The sequence below is a fragment of the Nelumbo nucifera genome, chromosome 2 (genome assembly GCF_055504915.1).
Source record: "Nelumbo nucifera cultivar China Antique chromosome 2, China Antique-T2T, whole genome shotgun sequence".
Taxonomy (NCBI): domain Eukaryota; kingdom Viridiplantae; phylum Streptophyta; class Magnoliopsida; order Proteales; family Nelumbonaceae; genus Nelumbo; species Nelumbo nucifera.
Window position 1 is genome coordinate 58101673 of NC_142650.1, and position 25477 is coordinate 58127149.

The 25477-nt window shown below is 37.9% G+C and overlaps 1 protein-coding gene and 1 long non-coding RNA gene across 4 annotated transcripts in view; both read right to left on the reverse strand.

Annotated features, from left to right (window-relative positions):
• Positions 1-25477, reverse strand: part of LOC104586180 (coiled-coil protein) — an 81247-nt gene that overhangs the window by 29123 nt on the left and 26647 nt on the right. For 2 of the 3 annotated variants that reach the window (XM_010243337.3, XM_088897356.1), the window contains exons 7-12: positions 25373-25462; positions 25143-25229; positions 24583-24666; positions 16306-16425; positions 13541-13572; positions 3270-3402 (exon numbers count right to left, since the gene is read on the reverse strand). In XM_010243337.3, the coding sequence (XP_010241639.1) occupies positions 3270-3402; positions 13541-13572; positions 16306-16425; positions 24583-24666; positions 25143-25229; positions 25373-25462 (546 nt within the window). The remainder of the gene's footprint in view (positions 1-3269; positions 3403-13540; positions 13573-16305; positions 16426-24582; positions 24667-25142; positions 25230-25372; positions 25463-25477) is intronic. The other variant, XM_088897355.1, reaches the window with a different exon arrangement.
• Positions 20195-20777, reverse strand: LOC148802250 (uncharacterized). The gene is made up of 3 exons (XR_016082286.1): positions 20641-20777; positions 20455-20539; positions 20195-20317 (listed from the first exon to the last, which is right to left on the reverse strand). It is a non-coding gene; the product is annotated as an uncharacterized LOC148802250 (long non-coding RNA).

The window sequence follows — 25477 nt, forward strand, 5'->3', positions numbered from 1 at the left end:
CCCAGCTAGGGTTTTCAAGTATTGGGAGCTTGAGTTTCGAGGAGCTGACCCATTTTGGCACCTTCCAATCCAACTATCGCTGCGTATCCGCGTGGGAGGCTAGCTTGCTGCCATTGTTACTGTAGCAGAATTTTACAGGAGGAGTTTTACTTCAGGTTCAAGACTGAAATCTCTAAATATCCAACTTGTTTTGTTGTTTTCAGCTTGGAATTTCTTGTGCTTATTGCTGTATACTTGAAGTGTTGCATGTAGTTTGTTTTTCTGTCCACATTAAGTGGTATCAGAACACGTTCTTTCCTCGGGTTTGCTTCAAAGTTCATCTCCTTGTGTTTTGCTATATTATTATGGCTGCAAGGGGTGGACATGATAGGGGTGGTAGAAGACCACAACATGTCACAGTAGAGGCTTTCCAAGAGGCCATAAGAGGCTACAAGAACAGATTGAGCATCTTGCTCAACTTGTAGCTCAAAATGCTTCTATGGATGATGACGTAGCAAGTGATTTGGGGATAGAAAGAAGAAAACAAGCTCCCAGAGTTGATGAACAGCCCACTGACATTATTAGTGAAGAATCAAGTGAAGACATTGAGCAACCAAAAGGTGATCAACATGAAAGGAATAACAACCAACGATGGGAAGATCAAATATTGCAAGCTTTACAATCCAACCAAGGTCATGGTGTTCAACTTCATATTAATGAGTCTGATGGTGAATTGGAACCTGAAGAGTTTCTAGTCTAGTTGGACAGCATTGAAAATTATTTTGATTGGAAAGAAATGATTGAAAAAAGAAAAGTAAAGCTTGTAATGGCAAAGATATGTGGGACAGCCTTGGATTGGTGGAAAAATTACCAAAGGGACAAAGAAAGGTTAGTTCTTGGGGAAGAATGAAAGAAAAGTTGAAATCCCAATTCTTACCAATCCCTCTTCAAGTTCAGGTCTGAAATCTCTAAAAAATCAACTTGTTTTGTTGTTTTCAGCTTGGTATTTCTTGTGCTTATTGCTGTATACTTGAAGTGCTGCATGTAATTCGTTTTTCTATCCACATCAGCAATACAGAGAAGCCTCTTCTGAGGGAGGGAGATGAAATAGAAGAAGAGACTGAAGGAGAAGGTGAGGAGGTCATTGTTGATCAAGTTGGAAATTTTGGAAAAAAAAAAAAAGATGGACCTGGAAAAGGTAATGGAAGCTGTATGGATGGGTTCAGTTTGATCCTTGAGGGCAGTGGATTTTGGTAGTATGGGTGTTTGATTTTAAGGACTAAGAGAAAGGGAAGAATTGTTTGTGCTTCAAGGGGTTTGGAGGGTTTTTGGCTTTTGGGGTTTTAAGTTTTTCTCCTCTTTGTGGGCAATTTCTTGTCACCCTCCTTGTGCTTTCTCTTTTTCTTTTTTCAATGGGTTCAACTATGATATCGGAAAGATGTGATATCTAAAAAGCTTCTGACCGTCAACTGGAATCATAAATGTGGTAGCCAATCAGGTGTTATTTATCAAAATTCATGGGTGGGTTTTGATTGGTCAAAACTCTTCTGATACCATGTCTTTCCCACATCATAGATTTTCCCTTTTTCAATAAAATTTCTTTTTTTATTACCAAAAAAAAAAGAATAGCTCTCAATTTCAAAGTTTGTTCTACCAAAGCATCCAAGAAAACTAAAGTGGCATCAGCATATTGAAGATGGGAGACAGTTAAACCTTCTCTTCCAATCTTGAACCCTGTATCAAACCTGCTTCCACACCTTCGTTGAACACTATGCTTAGCCACTAACACAAATAGCATAAGAGACATGCATCGCCTTGTCTTAACCCCCAAATAACTTAAAAGAATGCTGTTAATTCTCCGTACAAATTAAAAAGACACTGAAGATATGCAAACAAAGATCCAGCTTCTCCACTTCTCACCAAAACCCATACTAGACATCACCTCCTCCGAAAAGCCCCACTCTACACTCAATAAGTATCTTACAAATCACTCCCATCGCCCCACTTCTTATTCTTGCATCCACACACTCACTTGCTATAAACACTCAATCCAGAATGTCTACCTTCCACAAATGGCATTTGTGTAGGACCCACAATCTCACGCAACGTTGACCTTATCCTTATTGATAACACTTTTTTTATTGCTAACAAGATCAAAGAATTTTTTAATGAAATACTTTACCTTTTCTCAGAAAAAAAAAGACCAAAGAATTTTTTATCCATTACAAGAAATTATATTGAAAAAAGAAAAGAAAAAAGAAGACAAAAGGTACACCCTTGCAAAAAGAGACAAAAAAGTAAAAAGAATTTCTGCACCCCAGCTAATAAAAAGAGACTGTCAAACCTCAGATCAACAAGAGAGCAACATACAAAAGGCTTCTCCACCCCCACCAAAAAAAAAATAACAAGAATAACAGGCTGCCGAACTTCAGATCTAAAAGAGGCTCAAGCAAACAAAAGGCTCTACTGAAGGAATCACAGAACAACCTAAGTTAAAAAGAAATGTCTGTGGACAGATTTGTAAATAGAAATGTTATTTATTTTATTTATTTTTGTATTTTCTCTTGTCCTATTATAATAGGATGGGATACTTGTAGTTTGTAGTCTGTAAATATCAACAAAAGGGCACTTTTGTACTTGTAAATAGCTTTTTCCCTCTTAATAAAAGTTACCCTTTGGAGGTGGGAGTATTCATTCGAATATACCTCCTAAAGCACTTCTTTCTCTTTCTTGCTGGTATGAAACCTAGAAAAGGGTGACATGGTATCAGAACCATGAAAGCCTGAGTTGTTGAAAGAATTAACATAAAGTATTTAAGATATAATTCAAGAAAGCAGGGAGGTTCTTTTCAAGCTAACAATCTATCTTCTCTGTAGCAGCATCATGAATCATGCTCTATAGAGAGATTGAAATCAGTATCGAATCAAGTTTCAGATATAAGTTCAACGACAGGAATTTTGAAGATTATATTGCATACTTTATGGAATTCAATGAACATATTTTATGGATTAAGTATCAAATATTCAGGTAGGCTGGAAATTGAGAATACACGAGCAATTTTGATCTTGTGTATCTGTATAATCTAATGGAGCTTGTGCAAGGGAACTTAGATTTGAAGGTTTTCTTGGATCATTGTGCGCCAAGAGTGTAAAAAAAAATAGTGGCATAAATTTAGTCATAAGCAACAAAGAATCATAGTTAACATGCCAAAGAGTGTATAAAAAACCATCACTGTGGAAGAACAAAATTGCTAAATCAAACATACACCACATACGTGAAGCTCTACTTACATTTTTATCAGGCTGAAAGCTCATAATCGCATAATATGAAGACATCAACTTAAATAGCACACTCAATGTGCTTAATAAACATTGTCTAAACTTGGATTCAGGTATCTGAAGGCAGAGATCACTGTATGTAACCCTGGAAAAGAAGATTTGGATAAATATGATGTTTAGAAATCAGCACTGTATTTAGATTGCGTCAATTAACCAGATTCAAAACAAACTTTCTTCTTATAGTGGCAAAACATCACTATATGAATTAAAAAAAAAAGGAAAACAGAAAGAACAAAAACATTTGCTGTGTAAGTCATCAGGAAATTAGGTAATCAAATGATTAGAAGACTGATATATGAATCATCTTCTTCCATAAACTTAAATTGGAACAGTGGTGGGCAGAAAACTAGCATCTTTGAGTTTTTTTTAAGATAAATAAAGAAGAAAATTTTATTATGAGAAAATACATCAACCATAGGTGACAAGGAGTCACCCCCAGAAAACAAAAAAAAAAAAAAAAACAAGAAAAAATGATGAATTCACCATTCCAACATGCAAGAAACATAATCCACAATACAAGAAGCCTAATCATGCATTTAAAGTGCGCCTAAAGTCAGATCCAAAGTCTTCTTTCCTGAGGCCTTCAAATTCTAGAAGAACCAGCACCCAAGCAACCATCCTTTTTTTTTGATAGACAAACATAATTTTATTATCAAATAGATCTAATAGTGAAAGCATTACAAGCTGCCCTTTGAGAGGCATGAGATTTTACCTCTCCTAAGAAGTGATATTTACATCAAAGCAAAGACAAAAAAAATACAGAGCAGCCCAATATAACTGGTCCCTTGAGGCCCCTTGCTTAGCTAGACAATCAGCTAAAGCATTTTCCGTTCTGCACACCCAATGTGAGGTGACATTCATGTTCCTTGATAACTCGCAAAGAACCATTGAACCTAAAAGCTTAAGCTGTTAAGTGAGGTCCTTGAATAGCTTTTGTTCTCTAACATGCCCCCTCACACGAAATCCCATTGGGCTTGAAGTGTGGACAGCAGAGGCCCATCCATACCTTGTGCTGAAACTTAATTAATTATAATGGGGTGACAAGAATCGAACACTAGACCACTTGATCAAAGTGGCTCTGATACCATCTGACAGAACCATTCAACCTAAAAGCTTAAGCTGTTAAGTGAGGTCCTTGAATAGCTTTTTTTTTCTAACAATAACCAATTAGCTATCCTCAAAAGATCCCTGTAACACCATATCACTGAACCTGGATTTGTAAACCAGCCCATAATAACTTTGGAGTGTCCTTCAATTACCAGATTCTGCACTCCTAGTTGGCATGCTATCTGAATACCTTGTACATCCACTAGCAATTCAACTCTGTTAGAGACTCCTATTCCCACTGGAGCTGAGAATAAGGCTAGAATGTTGCTGTCTTTGTCTCTCATCACCCCTCCTAAACCTGAAGGGCCTGTGTTACCTTGACTACTTCCATCAAAACTCAACCTTACCCATCCATCAAAAGGAGGAAACCACACTGCTGGTGTCCAATCCTTCCTTGTAGAACTATTAGCCACGACTATCCAGTTCCTCCAAATATCATCAAAGGAAAAGCTTTGAAAAGAACCCAAAGTTCTAAACCAAGGGATAGCACTAGCCAGAATGCAACCCTTAACAGATTGAAGGTTTCTTTCCCTTTTCTTGGAAGTCTTGCATTTCTTTCTTCCCAAATTGTCCACAGTGCAGCTGCTCGAATGCATTTCTACATGATTCTACCTTTTCTGTAGGCCACACAAAAAAGGACGGATCAAACAGCTGACTTACAACTGTGGTTAGGTTCCACCTGCATCCAAACAAGGCAAAGATCCAACACCAAACACCAATTAGGGGAAAAACACATGAAAGGTCTTTTCTTTTGCAAACAGTCCAAAGTGTTGATCTATCCATTGATAGACTCAGACATTTCAGTTCTTTTCCCTCTCTTCTTCAAAACTAGATAGGTTCCTACATAAATGTAGAGTGGAAGAATCATTGGAAGGGTTTAGTGGCTAGAGCTCTACCCAGAGTTACTTCTGATCATTGCCCAATCCAATTAGGCCCTGAACCTCCAGGGTTTGGACCATGACCCTTTTAGATTTGAAAATATGAGATTAACTCACCCGGATTTTGTGCGTAAAGTTGGGGGAGTGCTGGAATTAAGAGTTGAGGGGGTGAAATGGAAGGGAGTAAGGCTTCACAAAAATCTGAAGAGGTTGAGATCCAAGATAAAGGAGTGGAATAGGGAGAATTTTGGAAGGATAGAGGAACAAAAATAAGAAAACAACAGAAATCTACAACTTATCATATAAGGTTTTCCAAATTACACAATTGAGACCCCAACACTTCCCCAAGATCCTCCCTAGAAACTTGTTCAAAATCTAGTAAAATCAGCACCCACTCAGCAATAGATTTGCTGACAATCACCCCTAGCCGGTCCATTGACAAAGATTTGTCTTCAAAAATTCTTCAGTTCTTTTCCTTCCAGATATTCCAGCATATTGCAAAAGGGATACAGTTCCAATTTATTTTTTCTTTCTTGCATCCTCTTATCTTTGGTCAGGAAGAAAAAATAAATAAATCTGCAGGTGATCTTGGATGAAAATCTCTAGCCCCAAACATGGTTGTGAACAAACTCCAAATAAAAACAGCAGTCTTGCATGAGAAAAACAAATGGCAAATGTTTTCCTTCCGCACTCTACAAAAAAAGCACATGTTAGCCATATCAAAACCTCTCAATTTCAGGTGTTCCACTGTCAAAATGTTGTCCACTGCCACTAGGGGTGGCCACAAGCCGAGCTTCTCACGAGCTATTCGAGCTCAACTCATGAAAAGATCAGCTCGGCTCAGTTTAAACCGAGCTTCGAGCAAAGCTCGAGCCCGATATCTAGGCTCGTTTGCTAATTGAGCCGAGCTTGAGCCTAGTGAAGCTTGGCTTGTGAGGCTTACAAGCCTAATCGAGCCTAGTATAATAAATAAGTAATTTATAATATATATATATATATATACATACATAAATATAAATATAAATATATAATAAATCATTTTAATTATATATAATAATATTTTTATTTTTTATGTATAATAGTAAATAACTTTTATAATTATTTTTTGTATGTATAATAATAAATAATTTTCATAATTCTTAATTTTTTATGTATAATAAAAATTATTTTTATATCTATAATTTTTATTTTTTAGAAAAATCTTGGCTTGTAGTCGAGATCGAGTCGAGCCAAGCTGAGCTCAAACTTGTGAGCTTTTGAACCGAGTCGAGCTCGAGCTCAAGTCTCTACTCAAGTCGAGCTCAAGCTTGAGCCTAACACCATTTCTGCGAGACGAGCTCGAATAGCCAAGTATTCAGCTCGGCTCAGCTTGCATCCACCCCTAATTTCCACTAACCATGCAAAGTCTTCAACCCTGGGAGGAACCGAGTTTACCCATACAACTCCAATTTGATCTAAAGCTTGAATTGTCCCTAGATAGAGCAAGGTAGTAGGATTTCATGGAAAATTTCCCATTTGAACATTCATTCCACCACAATCCATCTCTTGATCGATCTGAAAGTTTCACCCTATCTAGATTCTCCAGCAAAGCAATGCATTCATCGACTTCCCTATCCAGACAGGTCTTCTAAACTTCAGATACCAAACCAACTGCCCCCCCCCCAAGTCTTTCATAACAATTACTAATAAAATAGAAATTTCAGCCCCGACCAGCCTATACAACCTTGGATATAGCTCACTCAGCTTGTCAACCCCACACCAATCATCCTCCCATAACCTAATTCTTGCTCCCTCACCTACCAAGAAACTTGTTAAGCTTTTGAATTCCCAATTGAACTTCATAATCCCTTTCCAAACACTCACCCCATAAGATGATCTAACCTCCCCTGTCTTCCACCCAAACATAACCACCCCATACTTCCCAGCCACCACTCTCCTCCGTAGTGAGTTTTCCTCCCTCCCTAAACCAAATCTCCATAGCCACTAACAAGTCAAAGCCCTATTGAACACCCTCACCCTTCTAGAACCCAGCCCACCCCTCTCCTTTGGTATGCACATCTTTTCCCATTTTACCAAGTGAAGCTTCTTACCCCCTCCCACACCTTTCCATAAGAAATCCCTTTGAATCTTCTCCACTCTTTCAGCTACTTTTGGTGGTATCTTTAATAGTGACATATAATAAGTTGGTAAGATTGAGAGAACACTCTTAATTAGAGTTATTCACCCCCTACCCAAGGAAAGGTATTTTGCTTTCCACCCATCCAACCTCTTTTCAATCCTCTCTAGAATTGGTCTCCATAAAGTATTTGTGTTTGAAATTCCCCCAATCAGCATCCCCAAATAAGAGAAAGGGAGCTCCCAAATTCTACACTCAAAGGCCTTTGCACACTCCAAGATAACTTATCTTTCAACTTCCCCAACTCTAATCAACACACTCTTGGGCAAATTCACCTTCATCCCTATTAGAAACTCGAAATTTGCTAGAATTGCTCTCAAATTTAGAACCTGGTCCACTGATGCAACCAGAAAAATGAAGGTATCATCTGCGTACTGCAAATGGGAGATACATGGCCCATCTCTGCCCACCTTGAAACTTTCAATCAAACCCAACTGACTACTCTTCCCCAACAGCAAATCCAACATCTCCATGACCAGCACAAAGAGCATAAGAGAAATTGGGCTCCATTGCCTAAGACCTCTTGATGCTTGGAAGAACTCCAAAGACATTCCATTTAAGGATTGAGAAAGAAACTGTGGGCATTCATGCAAACAACCAACTTCTCCATTTCTCTCCAAATCCCATAAATCATTGAATCTCTTCTAAAAAACCCCATTACACATGATCATAGGCTTTCTCAGTATCAATCTTACAAACCAAGCCCGGCCTTCCACTCCTCAATCTCGAATCTATACATTTACTTGCCACTAAAACTCCATCTAGGATCTGTCTACCCTCCACATTGCCTAAGACCTCTTGATGCTTGGAAGAACTCCAAAGACATTCCATTTAAGGATTGAGAAAAAAACTGTGGGCATTCATGCAAACAACCAACTTCTCCATTTCTCTCCAAATCCCATAAATCATTGAATCTCTTCTAAAAAACCCCATTACACATGATCATAGGCTTTCTCAGTATCAATCTTACAAACCAAGCCCGGCCTTCCACTCCTCAATCTCGAATCTATACATTTACTTGCCACTAAAACTCCATCTAGGATCTGTCTACCCTCCACAAAAGACATTTGGGACTGGGATACACCCACCACCTCATGCAACACTTTTCTAAGTCTCTTCAATAACATCTTGGCTAACAATTTATACAGACTGCTAATCAAGCCTATTGGCCTAAAATCCTTCAATTCTACAGCACCATCCTTTTTTGGGATCAAGGAAATAAAAGTAGCACTAACCATCCTCTCCAACACTTTGTCCCTATGAAACTCTTTAAACATCATGTTCAACTCTTCTTCCAGCCAGTTGCTTAAAAGTGCAATAAAAAAAAACGCACGCAAGGCATGCATGCCTTTTCGAACAAGGCATAAAAATACAAAAAAAAAAAATCAAAAAATGTAAAAAATTAAAAGAAAATTAACATAATATTAATAAAAACATAAACTTAAATTTCAAAATAAATATTTAAAAAACCTATTATCTAAAATTAAAATACATAAGCATCATGTAAAACATATTCAAATTAAAATTTAAAAATAAAATCAAACATATAAAACATTTTCAAGCATGTAAAACCCACAATTTCTTTTCTTCCTCAATTGCATTACTTCAAATAGCTAACGTGATGTAAAGCATCTTGCATTCTTGATTCTATGAGTCGCCATTGTGCCAAGCCCCTCGAGTCAAGCCCAAACAAGTCCATGTTTGGGTCTCAAAATCTTTATCCTTACACAAAAAAAAATGATTTTATACTATAGAGCAGGATGGGCAAAATGGAGGGGTTTATGTGATATGCACATACCACTTTGATTAAAAGAAAAATTCTATAAGACAGTTGCAAGGCCAGCTGTGTTGTAAGGAGCAGAGTGTTGGGCAGTCAAGAAACAAGATATCCAAAAAATGAGTGTGGAAAAAATGTGAATGCTAAAATGGATGAATGTTAAAACTAGAAACGATAGGAACAGGAATGAAGTCATTCCTAGGTACCTAGGAGTAGCTCAATAGGTGATAAAATGAAAGAAAGTAGACTAAGATGGTTTGGTCATGTGTATAGAGCAATAGAAGACCATCAACAGCTCCAATTAGAAAAAGTGATTTGTTACATGTTTGATGAGGCCTGGATGAAAGTCTGTGTGTCTTCCCCAAAATTTTCCATCCTGATAAACGGACAATCAGCAGGTTCTTTGAGAGCTCCAGAGGGCTTAGGCAAGGAGATCCCATCTCTCCTCTGCTCTTTATTTGTATTGCTGAAATCCTATCTCTCTTCAGTCAGCAGCTGAATCTGGTTGTGGGAAGGGTTTGCAATTTCCCCAAGGGAGGAAAAAGTCAACATCCTCCAATTTGTTGATGACACCTTATGTTTCATAGATGCATCTCAGGAGCAGTTAGAAAACTTATTAGAGATTCTCAGCTGGTTTGAAGTAGTAACAGGTCTGAAACTCAACCTTAATAAAAGCCAAATTATCCCAGTGGGTCAGGTTCCTAATTTGGAGGAATGTGCCAAATTAATGGCTTGTCGGGTGGAACAGCTTCCTGTTAAATATTTGGGACTGCCCTTGGGAGCTAAATGTTCTTCTTCAGCCATTTGGGACCTGGTAATTGAAATATTAGAAAAAAAAAAAAGCTCTCCTCTTGGAAGGAAAAATATCCGTCTTTTGGAGGAAGAGTAACCCTTTTAAAAAGTACCCTTTCAAATCTTCCTAATTATTTTCTTTCCCTTTTCCCTGTCCCAGCAAAAGTGGCAAAGAGACTAGAGACTCTCCAAAGGAATTTCTTGTGGAGGGGTTGGGAGGAAGAAAAGAAGATTCATCTTGTCAACTGGGATCAAATATGTTTTCCTATGGAAGAATGGGGACTGGGTTTAAGGAAAAACAAGGTGACTAATTCGGCTCTTCTTAGTAAATGGATTTGGAGATTTGCAACAGAAAGGGGAGCTTGGTGGAGAAGCCTGATAGCCGCCAAGTTTGGGGTAGATTGGGGAAACTGGAGATCGAGATATCCACTTCCTAATTGGGGCTGCTCTTTATGGAAAGGCATAATGAGATATTTTCCCTTGTTTAGAGAGGGTTTAAGCTTCAAAATAGGCAGAGGAGACAGAATCAAATTCTAGAAGGACCTTGGTGGTTAGACCACCCTTTGGCTGAAGATTCCCCTTTCTTTTTCAGTGTGCCACCAATCAGAATGATTTCATTGCTGACTCTTACACATTCTCGGGTAATGAGGTGACCTGGGTTCCACAGTTCAGAAGAAGCCTTTTTGATTTGGAAGCGGAAGAAGTTATGAGATTGTTGGAAATTTTACAAGCTCAAAGGATTGACTGTAATCAGGATGACCAGTGGACTTGGAATTGGTCTAAAGAGGGTAGCTTCTCAGTAAAATCAATGGCCAGTAGATTCAGTAGTAAAACTGTAGTGGGGGATTTTCCATCTAAGCAGATTTGGAATTCAATTAGCCCCTCAAAAGTGAACTTCCTTGTCTGGACTATGGCTTTAAATAAATGCCTGTCCAGAACCAACCTAGAAAGAAGAGGCTTGCAGATCCCTGATGACTCATGTGCTCTTTGTGAATCACACCCAGAGACTACTGATCATCTTTGTATTCACTGCCCGATTGCCGCCCAGGTGTGGGACCATTTCTTACAGGCTGCGGGGATTTGTTGGGTCATGCCAGAATCTGTAAAGGATGTGCTCTGCAGTTGGAAGATCAGCAATTTAAAGAAAAAAGGGAAGCTAATCTGGAGTACTATCCCGGCAGCAGTGCTCTGGGCCATTTGGTCTGAGAGAAACAACAGAATATTTAACCAAAAAGTGAAAAGTCCAGAGGAGATAAGGCAGGCGGCAGTCAGCAAATTGATGTCCTAGATTTCTGTCACTCCAGAATTCAAACATTTAAATGTATTCCAATTGTTGAGATCTTAGTCGATTTGGTGTTTGTAATGGGGTCCCCATTCCTGCCGTGTCTTTGGCAGGTTTCTACTTGTATCTCTAAGTTTTTCTAATAAATTTACCTTACTTTTTCCGAAAAAAAAAATGTTTGATGAAGCCATATTTTGTATTTGTGTGTTTTTTTTTTGTGATAGGATCCCAAATTGTTGTTTTTTGGGTAGCTTTGTTCACATTTGGGCCCAGGGGTATTTTCATCATTTATAATTCCGATTCTGGTCAGGGGCAGTTGGGTGCACAACTGTTGACTTTTGTCTCTTGGGTCTTTTGTAACAAAAGTTATCTTTTGGGGGTTTTTGAAGCTAATTTTGTTCTTAAGGAGTTGTTTGTGAAAGGGAAACATTCTATGGGCTTATGTGTAAATACTTTAATTGCCTTCTCTAACAAGCCATTGAATCTTAAAAAAGGGAAGGGGGTTCTTTCTGTAGGGGTCTTTTTGGTTCTTTTTCTCTTGTTTGAGATGTAGCTCAGCCCCAGCTAGGGTTTTCAAGTATTGAGAGCTTGGGTTTTGAGGAGTCAACCCATTTCGGCACCTTCCAATCCCTCTATCGCTGCATGTCCGCACAAGAGGCCAACTTGATGCCATTTTTAATGTAACATAACTATTCGAAGAGGAGTTCTACTTCAGGTTCAGGTCTGAAATCCCTAAAAATCCAACTTGTTTATTGTTTTCAACTTGGTATTACTTGTGATTATTGTTGTACATTTGAAATGCTGCATGTAACTTGTTTTTCTGTCCACATCAATGTTGAAGGGGCTAGAAGAGCTAGGGGTAGACCAAAAAGGACATGGGTAGATGTAGTAAGAAATGATTTAAGTAAGCACTAATAATATGATAGTGGATACTGCTTTAAATAGAACAAATTAGCAAAACAGGTTTCATGTAGCTGACCCCATATAGTTGAAATAAGGCATGGATGATGATTATGATAATAACTGTATAGAAACAAGACCTCCACCCAAATTCATATAAGAAATGTTTTAGTTATCTATAATCATCATCTGAAACAATTTACAATGGTACTTCCTCCAATATTCACATCCCAAAAGAAACATGACAGAAAGGATAAAAAATCCATTTTAGACTTCCAGGCACATGCGCTTATCACCACTGAAATAAACCTCCCTAACTAGGAAAAAATAGCATAACCTATATTAGGAGCATAGTTTTCAAGGTGCCAACGCGAGGCTAGGCGACAAGGTGCTCCCTTGTCGCCTAGTTGCCTAGGCGGGCACCTAGGCGTCACCTAGGCAATGGATTTTTTATGTAGAAAACATAGATCCTAGGCTAGTTCCCTAAGTACCATAACCATATTTCCGTAAGAATTATTCATAATTTCATAAAAAAAGTATAGACTTCATGTTAAAGTATAGAAAATCAACATATTCATGAGAAGAAAAAAAAGGACAAGAAAATTCAAAAAATATAGGGGCTGAACCCTTATTTTTGTTATAGGAAAAGAAGAAAAGAAAATGTGTTGATTAGAAAATGTGGGAGTAGTAGTAGTAGTAGTAGTAGTGTGGGAGGAGGAGTTTTTGCTACTCCTGAAGCAACATCCTGTAAATGTTCCACAAATACCAATCTTACTCCTGAAGCAACATCCTGTAAAGTTTTGATAATTCATTTTTAAAGGTAGTTCAATGTACACCTCCCTAGCACAGTTGTACTATGTTACCCAGATTAGGCAAGGACACAGTTGGATAAAGTATAGAATACGGAATTTATACTAAGAATCAAAGAATCCAGCATGATACAGCACCATTGTACAGGTATCCATTATTATATCATTTTTCACATCTACAACCTCTATGTCAATAACGTTCATTAGAACAAAATTGTCATGTATGCAATGACAAAAACAAAAACAAAAGTAAAATTCAATGTTGTACTCTTTCCTTCACAACAATACAGAAATTTATTGTTACAGATCAAAAGCAATGAAAAGTACAAGCTGAAAAGAAAATAAATTAACATGCAAAAAAAATAATGACAGGCAGAACAATAGAAAATAAATTGTGTACAGATTGCAAACTAACAAGTTCAAAGAAACAATTTTCAAGAAAACGCAAGTATAAGTTAGCAAAAGAAAAGCATAAATGGTAGCTGAAGTATAAGAAAGACACCTAATCTTCTGAATGCTACGCCATATCCGATCCTGCAAAAATTAATCAGATATGAGGAATCCTAGTAAATGTAGCACTAAAAGAAACCACAATACACAAGTGAAACATATTAACAAAGTCCAACAATAAAGACAATGATCCAAAGAGTCAAATTTGCAATTTTCTGGATTTTTTATGTACTTTTGTATCTTTAGATACTTTAGTTATTTTACATAAATATGGGATACAGCGTAATAGTTTTATTTGTCTAGTCATAGTTTAGTTGTGTTTAAATTTTCATATCTACAGTTAAGTAGCTTTGAAGTTATTTAGTTTTCTTACAATAATGGCAATTCTGTCACTTTCACTTTTCCTAGTTCTAGTATCCTCATCTAAGCCTTGTCCCAGGGGTTGGCTACATGAGTCCTGTTTCACCACCCCTACAGTGTCTATATATATATATGTTTAGAGTTAAAAACAAGTTGAATGATATTTGAATGATTTCTCTACAATCTACATGTTATCTCATGCCCTAGACCAATTCTTGATGCCCATTGAGCGATTACATGTTTTCTCTCTACTTTCAAGCAGCAATTACAGCCATAGCCCATAAACAGCTCACAAGTTCTTCATCAAAAGATTTCGACTGATATCTCCAAAGGACCAAAATTGATTCATGTATGTTTATTTATCAGTTTATACATAAACCTAGAAATTTTTTTCTCGGTTTGTTGTGATTTCCATTATATTGTGCTATCCAGTTGTGTCGTATTTGGATGCCCCTAATAGATGTTTATCACCTTTCATCATATCAAATTTCACCACAAAAGTCCACCTAGAACCTTAGATTCCATAATTTATGGATTTTCTTCACAAACCAGAATTTTTGTCTGTTTGTACAATGCATGTTTTTGGTAATAGAATAATTTTCATTAAAAGGAAAAAGAAATTACAGAGGGGAGTGACCAGAGGTCACTCTAGAAGAGGAGAGAAGAAGCAAAAATTACAAACACAACATAAGCACTCCAAGCCAGCCTAACCTCCAGAAAACCAGCAAAAACCAAGAAAGAGAAGTCAAGTTCTGGTCAGCAAGCATGTAATGTTCTTTGTTTTGGTGATTTCGAAGTAGAGCTTTCTTCCATTTCTTCCTTCTTTTCCATCTCGTCACAACAAAGGAATTTGGAGAAGGAGAACCAAGGGGTTTTTTGCTCAAAAAATCAGACAGAGGGAAGGGTGGTGGGTTCTGGAGAAGCGGTGAAGGAGTCAGTAAGAGAAGGGGAGGACAAGGAAGAAGTAATAGATAGGGCTGGTGAGGAAGGGGTTGACGTCAATAGACCAATTGTGTCTTGCTGTGCTGAGGCTGTGAAAGAGGCCTTGGACAAGGACGACAATTCTGACTCGGCTTTAGAATGCGAGGATTTCCAAAAGGTGAAAATCGCAGTCAGTAGGATTGGAGTCCATTTAGGTTGGAGAAGACGTGTATACAAGAAGACATTGAACCTCTAGAAGGGGTGAAGAAAGCCAGAGAGACAAATAAGTCTCATTTTGTCCATGTGTCAAAGGTTTTCTCAAGGTTAAAAGATGTATTGTTTGGGGCAGGACACTCCAATAAATATAAAAGAGTATATAAGAAGAAGAAACTAAAAGTTTTTGAATCGAAGAAGAAGGGTGATGAAAGGAGGGGGGAGGAGCATCAAGCTGCAGTATAGGAGGTTACGTCAACCCCAACAAAGGAAGGTCTAGAGGTTAGGCCAGGGTCAGGGGATAAAGAGAAGGAGGGATGTGATGAGGCATTTAAACCTGAAGACTAGACAATTTTTTAAGAGAGGGGTCCCGGTTTTCTTTATGTTAGCTTTTGTGTCTTGGTAATCTCCCGTTGCGGAATTATTTATCAAAAAAAATCTCCCATTTCAGTATTTGGCTCAGGTGTAATCTTAACACCCCTGTTCGGGTTGTATCTTTTTTTTTCTATCTATAAAATTATAATTTTACTCTTCAAAAAAAAAAAATCAGAACCCACATAAATGCCACAAAACAAAAACACACACAACTGCAAAAGATCCCAAAACCAGCCTAAGGACAAAAGCTAAAAACTCAGGCCAAACAAAGATAAATGCCATATCAAAACCCCACCAAACACATCTAAACTCGAAAATAACCAAAAAACACCACTAACTCACAAACTGCAGCCTTTGATCCACAAAATTACTAATGTCTTCCTGCAGTTTTCTTGAACTTGAACAACTTCTTGTTTGGTCCAATCCCAAAGAGGCCCCCTTTTAGTCTGGCAAAAGCCCTTGAAACCAATATATTTCTATGCTTTTTTTTGTTTTTCAAGTCTTCTATTTGCTGCAATAACCTTCCTGGACTCAAACGGGCAAGAAGAATTCTTGTTGAGCCTTTCCACTCCAGAACTGTGTTCTTCTCAAAAAACTGAGCATCCTCCAAAGCTGTAGTTCTTTCATTATCAGTTTCTTCTGGTCTAATTATATTCAAGCCATTATAACTTTCATCAGCCACCGGTAGATGTGTTTGAGGGCCTCCATTATTCTCCCTTACTGGCATCCTTTTGTACATGGCATAGTCCTATTAAACTTCATTATCCTCTTATCTATCCAAGACAAAAAATTACATATAAAATTTCACTGACAAAATCCAACCCAGAAATATTGTCCCTAATTTGAAACTCTTTGACAGTTTTGGGACAAATCACTGTCACAGTAAAAAACAAGAAAATAACATAATAATAGAAACCGTGAACCAAGAGTAAGCTAAAAAGAACAAACCTCATACAAAATATTCTTTAAAACAGAATGTGTTTCTGAGAGAACTTCTTGCATAAAAAAGCTCTGTATTTTTTCCGCAAGTCCAGATACATCCCCAATCAATGCATAAGAATCAACTACCTATAAAAAATCAAAACAGTTTTATCAATTTATTCCTAAATTTGCTCAAAAAGAAGCTGAGTAGAAAATAAAACAACAGAAATTTTATAAGTCTGTTGTTTACAAGTAAGAAGCAAGCTGAAAATGGCATGTCAAAGCATTGGAAACATCATAAAGTTTTTAGAAATTTCTGCTGATGCTTCAAGAAGAATAAAAGAAGCATAATTAAGCATTCTAAAGATATTATATCATTATAAACAACCAATAGAGACAATGCAAGGTAAATAGGGAAAGCACTAATAATATGTTTGTGTGATTTAATATTTTGTACTATTTTATATATTATGTTCTATTTATTCAATATGAAAAGTACTAATAAATTATGAATATGCATCCTCTGCTATTCTAAAAGTTCGTTTATATTTTTAAGATAATAAAACAATGGATGACCATGAACCAAGTTGGGATTATCACTTATGATAAGGGCTATAGCCTGGGCTGGGGCCTAGACCAGCCCAGATCCTAGGCCCGAAATATAAGCCTCCAACCAGGTCTATACGGGCCCAGGTTGGGCCTGGCCAGACTTTGCAGTTGAAAATTACACCTACAGTAATTCAGAAAATGCAAAAAAGAAGAAAAGAGAGAAAGAGAAAGAAGAAGAAAAGAAGTTCCAACAATAGATTGTGGAAGAAGAAAAGAAGGGAAGAGAGAAAAGAAGAATTAGAACCACTCTTTCTAGCCCCCTTTCATCACTCTTATTAATAATTCTAAGTCTGAGTACAATTACTTGGATACCCTTAATGGGGCGGCCAGCACTAAAGAGATAATTAAAGAAAATAAAAGAAGGCCTATAAGGCCCATAACTAAGAAACATAACTTTTAAACACTACTTAAAAGAAATAAAGAACACTAGGGCCCATTCGGCCCATTCTCGCTACATTCCCCCTCAAGCTGAGCATAGATTTCAATCATGCCCAGCTTGCTTACATAATGTTGAAACTTTGCCTTTGGGACTCCCTTAGTTAGAAAATCGCTACCTGCTCTTCCGATGCAATGAAAGGTAGGCACACCTCTCCTGAAGCCACTATCTCCTGTATAAAGTGTTTGTCTACCTCAATGTGCTTAGTTCTATCATGATGAACTGGGTTGTGAGCAATGTTAATAGCAACTTGGTTATCACAATACAACATCAGTGGCTTGTCACATGAAACACCCATCTCATTAAGGAGAGATCTAAGCCATAACAACTCAGAAACACCATGGGCCATAGCTCTATACTCTACCTCAGCTGAAGATCTAGCAACCACTGGGTACTTTTTGCTTCTCCAGGAAACAATATTTCTGGCTACCATAGCACAATATCCTGATGTGGATCTCCTATCATCCACATTTCCTGCCCAATCAGCATTTGTATATGCTTCTAACTTCATGTGTCCATGTTTAGCAAAAAATATACCCTTCCTGAAGGTTCCCTTAAGGTAGCATAACACCCTTTCTGCAACATCCATATGTGTGTCTCTAGGAGCATGCATGAACTAGCTTATGACACTCACTGCATATGAAATGTCTGGACAAGTCATACATAGAGAAAGAAGTTTCCCTAATAATCTTTGAAACACTCCCCTGTCAGCTAAAAGTTCTCCATCATTAGCTGAGAGTTTAGGATTCACATCAATAGGGGTAGAGGCAAGTTTAGCACCAAGTTTTCCAGTCTCAGTAAGAAGGTCTAGCACATACTTCCGCTGAGAAATAAAGATACCTTCCTTGGACCTAACAACCTCAATGCCTAGAAAAAAACGCAACTCCCCTAAATCTTTAATTTCAAATTCAGAACTGAGAAACTTTTTGAGAGCACTAACTTCTTTTGTATCACTGTCAGTAAGCACAATATCATCCACATAAACTATAAGGAATGTCACCAAAGTGCCTTTTCTCTTAACAAAAAGGGTATGATTTGATTGATTCTGAGTGTAGCCAAACTAAACAAGAGAAGCCCTAAGCCTGTCGAACCAAGCACGTGGAGATTGTTTCAAGCCATAAAGTGATTTCTTCAATTTGCACACCTTACCCAGCATTTCCTTGCCATATATACCAGGAAGAAGGGACATATATACCTCTTCAATGAGATCATCATTTAGGAATGCATTCTTAACATCAAATTGATATAGAGGCCAATCATAGCTCACGACTAAGGATAAAAGAACTCTCAACAAAGTCATCTTAGCAACTGAAGAAAAGGTCTCAATGTAATCTATCCCATATACCTGGGTATATCCCTTGGCAACAAGCCAAGCCTTATACCTCTCAATTGACCCATCCGCACGATACTTGATAGTGAAAACCCACATGCACCCAACAGGTTCCTTCCCAGATGGCAAGTCAACAATATCCTAGGTATTGTTTCTATGAAGGGCTTCTATTTTAGTACTCATAGCATCCCTCCAATCTGGTATGGCTAAGGCTTCTGAAATAGACTTTGGGATGGACTGAGAGGAAATGGAGGCTAGAAAGGCATAGTAGGATGGGGACAACAAGTTGTAGGAAAGGTGCTTGGAAATACAATGAGTTGTACATTTCCTCTTACATTTTCTTAAAGCGATGGATAGGTCAAGGTCCAGAAACAAGGGTGCTAGTGGAGGAGGTGATGGACATGTCCTCTCTTCAGTAATCGGGAACGCCTACGGCTCAACTGGAGGTGTGGGATCAACTTATGTTTGCCTTAGAATAGGATGAGTGGAAACAACTAGAGGACTAGCAGGAGGAGGGGGAGGAGGTGCAAGAGTGGAAGACCTCAAAAGACCCTCTACGGGAATGGGGGTAACTATAAAGGGCTCGACAAAAAATTCAACTGGAGTAGGCAAAAGAAGGGATGAAGAAAACAACTCAAGAGATCTCCCCCCCCCCCACCCCAGAAGGATGACTATAAAAAGGAACTAACTTTGCAAAGGTGACATCCATGGAAACAAACTGGGTGCCACTAATGGGATCAAAACAGCAGTACCCTTTCTGTGTGGAAGCATAACCAAGTAAGAAACACTTTTGAGCTTGGGGTCAAACTTGTGTCTTTTGCAACTAGGAATGTGGACATAACAAGTGCAACCAAAAACCCTCAAAGCAATAGAGAAAATCTCAACATCAAGAAAGAGGACTCCAAAGGGAGATTTTAACCCCAAGACTCGAGAAGGCATGCGGTTTATAAGGTATGTAGTTGTTAAAACTGCATCACCCCAAAACTTCACAGGAACATGAGTAGCAAAAAGAATGCTCCTTGCAACTTCCACAATGTATCTATTTTTCCTCTCTGCTACTCCATTTTGTTGTGGAGTGCGGACACAAGAACTCTGATGAATAACCCCAAACTTTTCAAGATAGGAGGTAAGGTCCTCTCAAAATATTGCTTAGCATTGTCTAACCGGAATATTTTGATACAAGTATTAAACTGAGAGAGTATGTGTTCATGGAACTGTTGCACAAGTTTAGGCACTTCAGCCCGAGAGTGCATAAAGTAAATCCAAGTATATCGTGAAAAATCATCAATAAACAGGATGAAATATTTATACCCACCCATACATGGTAAATGGTAAGGCCCCCACACATCATAGTGAACAATATTAAAAAGAATAGTTGATCTTTTATTACATGAAGGATAAGTTCTCTTACAATGCTTTGAGAACTCATAAGACTCACAATGAAAGCATGATAGACTAATTCCTTTAAATAACTCTAGAAACAACTGACTCAATGAAAAAAATGACAGATGACCCAAACGACTATGACATAACATAATATGACTAGTGGACTCTGAAACAAATGCAATTCTCTTAGATTGTACTTGGCTCTGCTCAGGCATGTGTAACAGATAGATCCCATTCATCTCATGGCCACTCCCAATCACCTTCTAAGATTCCATGTCCTGAAAAACACAATATAAAGGAAAAAATGTCACACTGCAATTCAGGGATTTAGTCAAATTACTAACTGAAATCAAATTAGTATTAAGTTTAGGTACATGAAGAACAGATGATAAGGTTAGGGCATTAGAGGCCTTACTATCTCCCTTTTCCATGATAGGGGCTAGGGAGCCATTAGCAAGGGATATCTTACCCCGGCCAAAAAGTTGGTAAGAGGTGAATAACTGTAAAACACTAGTCATATGGTCAGAAGCACCAGAATCAAATATCCAAGGGGTTTTATGAGTACATGAGACAGAAGCATGATGTGCAGTGGCACGAATACCTGAGTGAGCACATGTAGAGGAAGGAACAGTCTCTGAAGGAGCTATAGCACTGGACTCCAAGTGACTGATGATTCAGCCATACTTCTCATATTCAGCTTTAGTGGCTGCAAGTTGTTCTCCCATTGACTTCTCTCCACCCTGTCCTTGTTCGCCTTGTGAAAAGGTGGCTACATTTGCATTTCCACCTTTTCTAGTTTCAACCCTTTTCCCACCATTTTCTTTCTTGAATGTTGTAGAAACAAGATCTAGATGCAGCTTCCAACATGTGTCTTTAGTGTGTTTAGGCTTCTTGTAGTATTCACAGATAACATCTTTCTTCCCAATGCTAACCTTTGGCTTCATCCCCGCATTAGCATAGTGATCAACCTGTGGCTCAACATACTGAACTTGTCTTCTACTCTCCTCACTACTAACCATAGCATATGCCTGAGACAAAGTCACCTCATCCTTTGCTAAAACATTCTGCCTCACAATATCATACTCCGAGTTGAGTCCAATGAGAAACTCAAAGACCCAATTTCTCTCCACCAACCTCCTATATATTTTTGCATCCTTTATGCAACCCCAAACAACAGTCTCCATCAAATCAATCTCTTGCCAAAGAGATTTCAGCATAGAGAAGTAGACTACTAAGGACTTCTCCCCCTGTCTAAGATTATTCACATCATGCTTCAATTTCTAAGCCCGAGTAACATTAAGCTTTTGGGAATATGTGTCTATGACACTATCCCACACTTCTTTTGCAGTTTCTATCCATAGGTAATGCTGACTAATGTGTGATTGCATAGAATTCACTAACCAACCCACTACTATGTAGTTTTCTTGCATCCACCTTTCATAGGTAAGATCATCCTCCTACGGTTTCTTCTTGCTCCCAGTAATATAACTCCATTTTCCTCTACTACAGACATGTACCTTGATAGATTGAGACCACGCTAAATAATTGGTCACATCTAGCTTTACAGTAGTCACAGCCACAAAAAGATTCTCCACTGACCCCCCATGTCCAAACCCAGAATTTGTAAACTATTTGGTCTCTCCTCCAGTTTGCTCCATTGAGTAAACGGATGCAAACGAAAATCAAATTAGGGCTTTACTAGGCTAGATTTACTATTCTAAGCAAAGAACAACCTCTCAACCACCCAAAATTTGGGTTTCACAGGGTCCTACGGGATGGGGAGAAAAAGAGAAACTTCAACCGCCCCTTCCAGAGATTCCAGAATTCAATCCAACCAAAACCACCCCTAATAGAAATCAAAAGGCTTACCTCTGATCCCCAAGCGCCTGGTTCAAACTGTCTCTACAACCAATAACAAGGTTTCTCCAATTATATAGGGTTTTCGGGAAAAATCTCCAAGAATCTACCCTGGGCTTCAACTAAGGATGAAAAACCTCCAAAAAACTTCCTGACAGGGTTGCATAAGTAGCTGATTGATTAACCAATCAGTTCTCCATACACACTATGTGTGGGCAAAGAAAAGAGAAAAAAGTCGAAAGTTAGAACCCGCTCTGATACCAAGTTGAAAATTACACCTACAGTAATTCAGATAATGCAAGAAAAGAAGAAAAGAGAGAAAGAGAAAGAATAAAAGAAGTTTCAGCAATAGGTTGTGGAAGAAGAAAAGAAGGGAAGAGAGGAAAGAAGAATTTGAACCTCTCTCTCCAGCCCCCTTTCATCACTTTTATTAATAATTCTAAGTCTGAGTACAATTACTTAGATGCCCTTAATGGGGCAGCCAGCACTAAAGAAATAATTAAAGAAAATAAAAGAAGGCCCTTAACTAAGAAACATAACTTTTAAACACTACTTAAAAAGAAATAAAGAACAGTAGGGCCCATTCGGTCTATTCTCACTACAGGGCCTAAGTCATTAAACACATCAGATTTAATATATGTATATATATATATAATGACATAATACATGCACAAAATATATTTTATAATTTATATACATATAAAATATTATAAAATAATATGTGTCACCCATTGGATTTAAGCAGGATGGGTAAACTGGAGTGATGCCTTTGGAGTTTTATGTGATAGTCGAGTACCACTTAGATAAAAAGGAAAATTCTATAAAACAGTTGTAATGGTTTAGTCATGTCTATATGCTGAGATGGCTGACTGGAAAAACTAGAAATGATAGGATCAGAAATGAAATAATTTGTAGGAACTTAGGTGTAGCTCCAATAGGTGAAAAAAAAATGAGAAAAAGTAGACTAAAATGGTTTAGTCATGTCTATAGAAGACCTTTGGTGAAGCGGAAACAATTCTTGGGTTCCTCATTGAATAGCCTATCCAAATGGGTGTCTAGGAGTGCTAATGGCCTAGCTGACTCCTTAACTAAGGCTGGAGTAGAGAAAAATCACCTTGAATAGGGCTGTCCAAGACCCAGAAGGGGGGGAACTTCTTAGAGCTCTGTTTTGGAGTTGATTTTGCTCTTGGAATCCTGTTGTACTTTGTTTAAGCCTGGAGCTTTTTAAGCAATGGTTTCCTAAGGCAGCCCAGTACACAAGGTTCCTGTCGATGCGGGGTCTGGGGAGGGACAAATGTAAGCAGTGCTTTCCCCTTTACTGAAATTTATCTGGTGTCTATCAAAAAAAAAATGTGCATAGAAAACCATCAACAGCACCCGTAAGAAAAAGTGATTTATTACAAGTTGAAGGGGCTAGAATGGCAAAGGGTAGACCGAAAAGGACATGGGTAGTAGGAAGAAATGATTTAAGCACAAATAGTTTAACAATTGACATGGCGTTAAACAGAACAGAGGGGCAGAACAGGATTCGCGTAGCTGACCCCATATAGTTGAGATAAGGCTTGGATGATGATGATGATAAAATTAAACATATATGTGTGTTGTGTGTGTGTTATATAAAAAAATTGCAGGCCTCGGCTGGGGCGGGCTGAAAATGCTCACCCTAAATATAACTTGATGAAACACAGAACAGTGCAGTTATTGCATGTACAAGATGACAAGAAGAAAGGAATAGTCTGTGAGTTGGACATAGAAAAGGATTAAACTTGGTAGTTTGGCATTTTCTTGACAAACTCATCAAAGTCATTTTGGATCAATATGGGCAGGAGAGTCTATATAACTTGGTGTAGGTTTTAAGTGACATTTTTCCTGAAGAACTCATCAAAGTCATTCAGGAAGGGGTTTTAATTTCTCTTCTCTCCCAGTGATTGTTCATCACCTGTCTTTATACCTTCTTTTTTTCTTAATAAATTTTTTGCTTTATTATAAAAAAAATGTCAGTTCCAGATCAAAATGGATAGACTGCATCTTCTGTCAGTGTTAGTCAACGGATCTGCAAAAGATTTCTTCACTGCATTGCAAGGGCTCCATTGAAAATAGCCATTTAATTAACAAAACAGCATTAAAATGGAATTGCACCAGGTGCTGGTGATGCAACTGCAATCCATTGAAAATATTATCACATTTTGTAAGGATGAGGATGTACATGGAATCAGAACCACCCCCCCCCCCTTTTTTTTTGCTGCTTCATGGGCCTACATGATGGGGAGAAGCCCATCCCCCATACCCATAACCCTCCCAACCCTGGTGGCGATGGGATTTGATCCCAAGTCTCTGCTGCAACTAGCCAGAGGACTTGCCAACTGAGCAACCACTAGTTGGTTGGAATCAAAAATCTGATAGCATTGATTAATGCTTTGATAAGTAATACAGTTATTTTTACTGAACCAATGAAAGAATGAAGTATTTACAACATTACAAGCATCCCAATGATAGGCAGGTTTTCCACCAGACCCTATAGTCCATGACCTTTACAATTGAGTGTTTACAACATACAAGAAGTAAAATGTAACCTTAAGGTTAAAAGAAGATGCACATGAAACAGTAACGACATAACAATTGTAGACTACGTAAAAACCAAAAGAAAATAAAGATCCAATACACTGCTGGAGATGGATATACTAACAGTTATATAGCTCTCTTCTTTGAACTCTTGGCAAACTCCTAGCAATAGTGAATCTAGCTTTTGAAGCGTCTTTGCCAGCCAAGCCTGAGAGGATAATAAGAATATGGAGGTAAATAAATTATCTAACATTGTTTACATAGGCAAACATTTAAAGAAATATTATATACACATATATATATCAAAAAGAACAGCCATCCTTGCACGAACAGCATAGCTTTGCTAAGAAAAGCATGTACCCAGATTGAGAAATATGGAATCAAATTTAAGAATCATTGATCTCAACCCTGTCAAATTCTGAAGGCCACTGGCCATTCTTTTACTTCTATTGGTAAATGATTTTACCATGATAAACAAGAAGGATACTATAAACATCTAATACAAAGCTAGGACCCACATGGCAAATAGGCAAACTGAGAAAGTAAATGATTTGTTGTTCTAGTACATGGTGCATCAGTTAAATAGCTCTACAGAAGGTAGACATTTCCAAATGTTTTTTTTTCTTTTTTTTTTTTTTTGAAGACTGGATTTCTTAATAGTAACTAATTGTAGGAAATTTTCACCTCTACACCACGGCTCATCTCTTGTATGGCTGAAAGCTCGGAAAAACTATCCAAGAGCTGCAAATACTCTGACAGAACTTGAAATGCCTACAAAGCATATTTCGGAAAAGGATGGATCAGCCAATATATGCAAAAGACCCATATGCAACAGATGCCAGAAATAAAAAACAGAAAGAGAACCAGCAATTATGTATTATCAAAAATAAAACAAATGAACATAAAGAACATACTTTACAGTAGTTTCCTTCCTCAACATGGGTTTCAAGTGCCACTTGCATGTCCATTGCATGACGAAGTTCTGTTAGAATTGGAACCAAATCCTGCAAGTTTGCAAC